The sequence below is a fragment of the Argentina silus genome, assembly GCF_951799395.1.
Source record: "Argentina silus genome assembly, chromosome: 9".
Classification (NCBI taxonomy): Eukaryota; Metazoa; Chordata; class Actinopteri; order Argentiniformes; family Argentinidae; genus Argentina; species Argentina silus.
In genome coordinates this window covers 11,236,967-11,245,796 of record NC_139663.1, presented here as the reverse complement: position 1 = coordinate 11,245,796, position 8,830 = coordinate 11,236,967, and the positions used below count along the sequence as shown (strand labels likewise).

At 43.9% G+C, this 8,830-nt stretch overlaps 2 protein-coding genes across 2 annotated transcripts; both read left to right on the top strand.

The window, feature by feature from the left end:
- Nucleotides 1-215: 215 nt before the first annotated feature.
- Nucleotides 216-6,599, top strand: rundc1 (RUN domain containing 1). The gene is made up of 5 exons (XM_083677013.1): nt 216-732; nt 2,083-2,241; nt 2,440-2,638; nt 2,857-2,952; nt 3,047-6,599. Exons 1-5 carry the CDS (start codon nt 340-342, stop codon nt 3,907-3,909), a joined length of 1,710 nt encoding a protein of 569 aa, XP_083533139.1. The 5' UTR covers nt 216-339; the 3' UTR covers nt 3,910-6,599.
- A 321-nt stretch (nt 6,600-6,920) lies between these two features.
- Nucleotides 6,921-8,814, top strand: rpl27 (ribosomal protein L27). Its single transcript, XM_083676690.1, has 5 exons — nt 6,921-6,961; nt 7,615-7,697; nt 7,880-8,049; nt 8,456-8,566; nt 8,729-8,814. Exons 2-5 carry the CDS (start codon nt 7,617-7,619, stop codon nt 8,775-8,777), a joined length of 411 nt encoding a protein of 136 aa, XP_083532816.1. The 5' UTR covers nt 6,921-6,961; nt 7,615-7,616; the 3' UTR covers nt 8,778-8,814.
- Nucleotides 8,815-8,830: the final 16 nt, after the last annotated feature.

Genomic DNA, 8,830 nt, shown 5'->3' with positions numbered 1-8,830 from the left:
TCAGGTAGTCTCTCAGAATCGACAGACTGTGGCTTTAAAGCGGTCGCGCGCTTTGACTGAATCGTTAAAAAAATGGATAGATTCAAACTGCATATTGCAGGCCCTTCCAGCCAGTTCGTATGTCGGCGAAATCAGTGTTTTTACGTTGACGTTGCACTGTTTGGGTTATCTGAAACCCTTCCCCTTTTGACGTATTCATCGTTCAAGATGGCGATGCACCTGTTTCATCGGTGGTAATTCTTTTAGATTCTATCAACAAAGCTAAACTAAACTGCGTACGCATATTGTCAGAATAACTTTAATCTCGGAGCACAACGCCGTCTATTTTACCGGTCAAGCATGTCGACAGAGGAACTGTCAACCTCGGACAGCGAAGCTGCCTTAGCGGGCGCTGGCGAGCGATGGGCGCCCGTCGGAGCAGTAGCCAGCCCGGAGGACGAGACAGGGAAAGGAGACGCAGTTGAGGCAAGGCGGAAAGGCTCAGTGCCGTCTGGTGAGCCGGAGATGACAGCAAGGTTAAAGAAATTGGAGGAGGAACAGGACCTGCTGAATTCCTCGCTCCTGGCTCTAACGTCTCACTTTGCCCAAGTGCAATTTCGCCTGAAGCAGATAGTTCACGCTCAGACCGAGGAGAAGGAGAAGATGTTGATGGAACTCGAGGAGTTCGCGTTCAAAGGTTGCCCTCATGTTGTGGGCTGTAGGACTCAGGATGCTCAACAGCTGGAGAACGCGGTGAGTAACTAGATCTCCATACTAGCCTAAAACTGGGCAGTGGTCAGAGATGATGGACTTGGCAAAACAATGGTTTAATGCACCTTGATTACCTATCCCATACATTATATTTGATAGACAGCAGGTAGGTTACTACATGACACCGTCATATAATGAGCTAGGCCTATTACATCAATACTGTTAAGTTGTCAGACAATGATTGTAAAAGTACCAAACATTCTAAAAGCAAGAAGATTGTGAGATATATGATCTCATGTTAATAAGATTTCCCCTGAAATAGAGATCAGTACTGCTGTTCACTGATCTCCATACACCACAGCAACACCAGTGTCAATCACCTCTGACTCCTGCTATTGTGTCAGACTCAGAGGAGGGAGAGTTGTAGGGGTGTGGTAAGCAGGGTGGCCTTTAACCCCACTACTTCATGGGCAAGAGGACCACCTCTGCATAAGCTTTCACCCAGCTGCATGCTTGTCACGTAGGGTGTCTGGTCAGCATTCAGCCTCAGTTGGAAGGCCCACTCAGACACATACACACACTAGGATGCAACGCTCAACTGCACAACGCGCGCACACACACACACACACACACACACACAGCCAGAGGCTGTCAAACAGCTCACAGAAAATGAAATTATCCTCGTAGCTGCACTGCACCGCTTTTGATTAAGGTTTTGGCTTGCGTCAAACATCAGGCTGTGCTCGCCTCATCTCTGTTCCCTGAGATCTGTTATCTCTGGAAGGAACCAGACAATGGTGATATCTGAAACAAGTGAGTCACAGGCTCAATGGACACACTGCCAGATAGCTTCTAATAATAGCTTCTGTGTGCACAACTAAATGAAACCAAATCACCTAGTCCCCTCCATTGTTTACTCCCTGTGGTGTTCAGTTTGAGATTATGTCTGCTTATGTAGTCCTATCATTCAGTAAATATTTTCTTCTCATTTCCTCTTTGTCACATGCTTTACTTGTAGGAGGAACTGGTGAGTTGTGTGTCTATGTACAGAATACGTTGTGTCTCTGTCTTTGTCTGTGATATCTATCTCTGATCTGAGTAAACATGCACCATGTAGTGCTCTCACCAGGACACTTCAACGAGCGAAGTGATTATGCAATTGTTTCTTCTTGTATTGTTTTATGTGACCAAATGGAGTTTCAATAGGAACAATTCTCAATGTTTACATTTCCTGACCCCACAACAGACTCTTGAGATTGCCTGACCCATCACCACCACCACCACCACTCCTTCACTCCTACTCATTTAGACCCCAGCCCTTCACTGACTGTGTTCTTCACTGTGTTCTGTGGTCCCCCCCCCCCCCCCCCCCCCACACACACACACACACAGAGCGAAAGAGAGAAAAGAGAGCGTCTGGAGGCACAAAGGGAGAAGCAGAAGGATCTCATCGTCCAGCTCAAGACCCAGCTGGATGACCTGGAGCGCTTTGCCTACCAGGAAGGCAGCTACGACTCCCTGCCACAGTCTGTGGTAATGGAGAGACAGAGGGTAGGAAGCCTAAAGATTGTTCTCCCTCATTTACTGTACACACTACAGGCTGTTGTGTGCAAATCTGAAGTGTTTAGTTTAAGTTAAAATAATGGTAAGCAAGCACACAATGTTGTCTCCTCTCACTAATACGAGCACTCTAATAATTCTCAGTCTAGTGTAGTAATCCTTATGACTATTCCTTTGTTACACCGTCAGGTGATCATCGATGAGTTGATCAAAAAGCTGGATGTGAACTTGAATGAGGACATTGGGAACCTGACACCTGAGGAGCTGAGACAGAGAGTAGATGCTGCCATCGCTCAGATCGTCAACCCAGCCCGGGTCAAGGAGCAGCTGGTGGACCAGCTCAAAACCCAGATCAGGGACCTGGAGATGTTCATTAACTTCATTCAGGGTAGGAGTGCTGTAGAGAGAGTGGTTGTGTGTCCCTCTGTTTGTTGTCACCGTCGGAACTGTGTGCATTATCCACCCACAGAAACCCCCTGTTTGCTTCAATGTTTTTTTCTGATCAGTCATCACCGTTATTTAAAGAAAACAAAACATCCTTAAATAGTATATTCCATTAGTCTTATAACATACTGAAGACAACTGTATTCTCCTATCCCCCAACAGATGAGGTGGGGAACCCCCTCCTGTCTGATGGAGAACACAGTGGGCAGCCAGGGACAGCTGGGCCAACCCCCAGAGCCCCAGGAGGGAAGAAGAAAGGTCTGTGGACTGTATCACCTAGCATTATTACCATGTGTTCTACAACATCATAGTTGATGTTTATGTTCTGATGTTTCTCCTCTTATGCCCATAGTGGACCCAGAGCAGGCCCAGAAGATGCGTGAGACAGGCTTGCAGCTGATCCAGCGGGCTCTGGCTGTACTACAGATCTTTGCTGTGAGCCAGTTTGGCTGCGCGGCTGGCCACGTCCCCCAGAGCATGTGGTCGCAAGGAAACGGAGGGCAGGACTACGGCCCTCTGGTGCAGCGCCTAGAGGGGGCTGTGGAACAGGTGCGTGTGCAGGCGTCATGCAGACAGCCCTCGTTGGAGCATGTGGTCAGCTACATCAGCAGCTCGTCTCTGGGGCCCCGTGACGAGCTCACTGGCACTGTGAGGAAGGAGCTGTCTCTGGCCTTGAGGGACCTGCTGGCCCATGGCCTCTACTCCCCCTCCCAGGGTATGAGCCTGGTGCTGGCTCCCATCTCTTGCTTGCTGCCCTACAGCCCAGCCCCACAGACCATACACCCCTGGGAGCTTTTCGTCAAGTACTACCACTCCAAAAATGGCAAGGCCTTTGTGGAGTCGCCAGCCCGCCAACTGTCGCAGTCCTTCAGCCTGCCTGTAGCCGGCGGCCCGGTGACCGTCACACCCAAGCAGTCTCTGCTCTGGGCGATTCACTCAGTGCTGTGCGAGCACGATCGCTACAAGCGCGGCGCAGACTCGGAGTTCAAGGCGCTGGTGTGCATGGCGCTCAATGAGCAGCGGTTGGTGTCGTGGCTCAACCTGTTGTGCAAGTCAGGCACCGTGGTGCACCCGCACTACCAGCCCTGGAGCTACATGGCCCAGACTGGCTTCGAGGGAGCCTTGCGGATCCTGGGCCGCATCAGTCACCTCAAGTTCAACCTGCCAGTGGACCTGGCTGTGCGGCAGCTCAAGAACATCAAGGACGCCTTCTGAGCTGGGACCATAGAGAGGAAGCCCAAACCATGCTTTCATTGAAGGGGAAGAGCAAGGGCATGGATGGACTCCTGTCTTAGAGGGTCATAGTCATACTGTTTCTTGTAGTTTCTTCCTGGCACTTAATTGATCAATTCATGTTAGGGTTAGATTTTCTGTTAATATTTGAAGAAAACATTAAAGCTATTTGTGCTTTATCAGAGGCATCTGGATAACTGTCTTTCTCCCCCAAAATGGTTGTTATATTCACAGGTCACATTTACCTCAAGTTGCCTCATACTTGTGTAATAACTCTTGTTACTTTAGTAATAAAATGCAATGACACTGTAAACTGCACATAGTTCATTAGTATTGCTTTGTAAATGCATAGTAATGGGGTGGAGCGGTTTGTGTTATTGCACAAGTGATTAAAAGAAGGATCTTAATTTACACAGGAATAGTTGCAACTTAATATTAAGTGGTACCAATTCCTCTCCAAAAAACAATGCAGCATGGATCCTGTTCAATGCTGATCAACCAAAATCAATTGTGCAATATTTAGATGCATGGGTTATTTTATGTTGTGTAACTCTAGGTTGTAACCACTAACTAATCTCTTGAACACTAAGTTATAACAAAGAACACTTAGTTATAACACTAAGTTATAATCCAGTTTATTTGTTACAATTCATTATACTTTTAATGTTTACCACATTAGAAACACAGGCTCCATTGTTTTGTCTTGTCCCTATGGTGATGAGATTTCTCAGACCTTTGCAGGAAATGAGGTGAGGTTGGCCTTTTACAGGAACACAGAACTGTAATGGCCATCTCTAGAATGGATGACCACCAATGAGACCACAAGTAAAAGCATTTCCCATACTCCCTAGCAGCTGCAGTAACGCCAGCAGCAAAGTTAGTTCTATGTACTGTTGCTACTATACACATGAACTTTGTGTTATGGTTGTTTTGAGTGGCCTATTCGTGTTCTATATGGAAAGGTGTATATATATATACTGCATAGATTTATATTTACAGATCATCATTATCTGTCTGTAGTTACTGAACTAGAATATTGTGCACAAGCTGCACATAGAAGACTGGTGGACCACAATTCAATGCACTCAGAGATCAGGTCAAATGAGCATGATGGCAACATACACTATTAAACCCATGAACGTTTAACATAGGAAAAAATAACTACAGATGCAACAAGTGTTTTATGAAACACAAAATTACCATTAAAATATGCAGATATCGACTATGCGGCATGTCATTCCAGAATCTCTGACTTAGTTAAGACTATGCTGCATGGAGTGTATTTCCCCTTTTGTATCTGAGAAATGATCATATCTTGCGTAGTGTAAAGGTGGATAACACTGAGTCCCTGTATCAACTGCTGCTTATTAACTGTTCCAAAATGTACATGATTTTTGAATGAAAAATATGTGATAAAAGTGTATTCCATTTGTGTAATAATAATATATTTAATAGTACCAATATTAGGATGATTGTGGGGATGGGTGTGATGGGTTTCTCTCTTGTTTTCTTTCTTCTTCTTTTTTAAGGTGAGTTAAAAAGAAAAAAAACTTGAAATGTTTTTATCTTCCCATGTGAATCACATGTGAGTGTATCCTGAAATACTGAATGTACAAACCATAGATGCTGTTAGACTGAGAAGTTGGTTGTGCACTTTCCTCTGGGGTGAAAGCTATTGGCAACATCCCTAGTATGTTTTTTCCCCAAAAAATGTCTACATATTATGGGATGTAACTTACCTTGTAACTTGTGAAATTGTACTCATTCCCTGACATTGTGTACCTTTATCTTACACTGTATGTTACTGTGTTCAAATGAAGTTTTTTGTTCTACTATTATATTGTATAGAAAAGTGCTAATGCCTCAGCCTAGCCCGATTCTTTGCTGACATTTGACTACATTTTGTGCAGGTTTTTCAACATTAAAGGTCCAGTATGTAACATTCAAGCTTTCTAAAAGCTTCCTAATGGTTGTAATGACTATATTTAATCTGTAGCCATCAAGGAATGAGATCCCTTGAAAGAAATATTTCATTTACAAACACTGTTTTGGTCCGGAAAAATGGCTTTCTAAAATGGAGTGTCCTACCCGACACTCTGTTTACATACAAACATGTTGTTACTGCAAGTGGTATTCTAGGGGAGTCGACTTACAGATTTCCACATTTCTGTTTCTGGTGTCTGCCTCTTTGAATTGTGCACGCATGCAGAAACACAGTAGCTAATGTCCGACACTGGGAGGATGTTGTTGTTTGGAACTTTGAACTGAATTTAGCCTCTGTGGCCAGAGGTGGCAGATTTCCAACAAACTTACTCCCTGCTCCTTTAAAGGCATGCTTTTCCTGAGATATTAGTGGAAATCAATATCAATAGCCCTTAATTTGTTTCTGCATTGTCTGTTAACTTTTCATGTTTAAAAAACACTGTGTTCAACTCAAAACAGCTTTTCATACTGACACACACACCAGTAACAAAAGCTGAGGACTGTAGGCTACATTTCTCTGTGAAAAAACTTCTGTTTGTTGGATTACTGTCCCTGGTTTGTTTTTCTGAGGATTACCTTCCAGGGTTTTATTTGTGTAACTACTATTGCTGTTTATTGTTTGTGTATAACTGACATTGTACATGAATCTGTATGAATGTGAGCAAATAAAACTTGTTTCAGCAAAGTCTACTTCATGTCTCCATTTTGTATGTACTTGTATGACATTAAAAAAAAAACTTTAAACTTCAACAGTAGATAAGAGCCACTAATTATTTTCAAGAGAACACTGCCACACTATTAAAAACAGTTCTTATGGCTGGTCCGTGTTGCTGCCATATCACCCCAACATTACTGATTACCGTGTCTGTAAACTAAGTATATAAACTGTTCTGGTCTGCAATTCTTCGGGTTACCAGCTGCTTTGCTGCGACTGCCAGAGCAAAAGCAAAAACGGTGCCGCAGGAAATGACGCACTGTTGACATGATGTGAAAGGTCAGAAAATCCTTCCCAGCTTCCTTTCCTGTTAGCGGTGTCCACAGAACAGCACTAGTGAGTAAATTCCTCAATGAAACCATCCATAACAATCTTCATAATCCAGACATCTGAATTATTTTTCGTTAAATTGTTTGTGTACTATATACATTCACGAAGCAGGCCTGTACAAAATGACCCATATTGGGGCAATAATGTTGGAAAAACGAGTACATTTGTACAACGTCCGCTATCCAAATCGGCACTGTTTCAACATGGTAGCCTACGAGATGGGCTCCCTTGTTAATTCGTTAATCATGCACATTTAGCTAGTTGGCAGGTATATGCCCTGCACAATGCTGTGATCGGTGATAACCGCGATTACCGTAAGATTTACTTACGTTTTGTTTAAATGTGTTGAAGCTAAATCTGTTCAGGCTTAAACTGAACGTGAAAGCGGTGTTATTATATCCCGATGCTAGTTGGCTAAGTCTACTATATAGCTATCAAAAATGGTAGCCAAATCAAACGACTGTAACGCATGGCATATCAGTAAGGTTTTAACAGTAGCTTGTATTTGGGACCTGGGCCTGCACACATTCGGTTACAGTCAATCTGCTATAGTTTTTAAAGGCTCACGTATGTTGATTTGCTGAACTAGTAAACTGACAGACCAAAGCAATCCACATCTGTGTTGCATATCTTGACACGGTTTCTCTTCTTTCTGCTAGAGATGGGCAAGTTCATGAAGCCTGGGAAGGTGGTGATGGTCCTTGCTGGACGCTATGCTGGGCGTAAAGCTGTCATCGTCAAGGTAAGAGAAGTGTTTGCATAATGCTCACTGGCAACCAGGCATTGAATTACTGTGTATGAAGAATCTAACTCATTAACCATGAATAGGTGTACTGTATTAAATTGGAGAATGACACTATTCTTGTTTTGGCTAATTTGAACTCTTGACACACTTCTTTGTATGCTTTTTTTGTCTTTCTGCAGAACATTGATGATGGAACCTCAGACCGCCCATACAGCCACGCCCTGGTCTCAGGCATCGACCGCTACCCCCGTAAGGTGACCACAACCATGGGCAAGAAGAAGGTCGCCAAGAGGTCCAAGATCAAGGCCTTCGTGAAGGTGTACAACTACAATCACCTCATGCCCACCAGGTCAGTGCCCAGCCGACATTGTAATATAGGATACTGTGTATCAGAAGTACTGTGGGTGGTAAATGGTTTAAGATACTGTTGGCATGGGAGACAGTGCCATGCCAGGTGAGACTGTAGGTGATGGCAAGTAATGCTTTTCCAACATGAAGTCTCAAAATTGATATGGAAGTTGATACTCTGATGGCAGTGGTACATTCAGTGGAGTCCCATGCACACTTCCTTCTCCCAGCAATGTTACGAAGCCCCTGCTAGGATGTCTTGCCATCTGCTTTTTCTCAAACCCCTTTATTATTTGTGGGATAGATTACCTTAAACCTTCTGCTGATAATGAGAAACTGTTTTCCTGTTGGAATGTTTTTCTTGGGATTCTCACTAATTCCTGTGTTTTGTTTTTCTTAATGCTCAGATACTCTGTGGATATTCCTCTCGACAAAACTGTTGTCAACAAGGATGTCTTCAGGGACCCAGCTCTGAAACGCAAAGCCAGGCGCGAGGCCAAGGTTAAGTTTGAGGAGAGGTGAGTGAATGTCTTGTTAGAAATAACCAGGTTGCTTCATTGTTCTGATGTCAGTCAGCTTGACTGCAATGGAATAAGGAACATTCATGGCTGAATATAATAGACGGTGCCCATGTTATGCCTTGATACACTTTCCTAAAAACATTTTTGTTCTCCCCACAGGTACAAGACCGGCAAGAACAAATGGTTCTTCCAGAAGCTCAGATTCTAGGCTTGCATCAGTTTCACAAATAAATGTATAAATTTGATCCCTGACTCGTACTT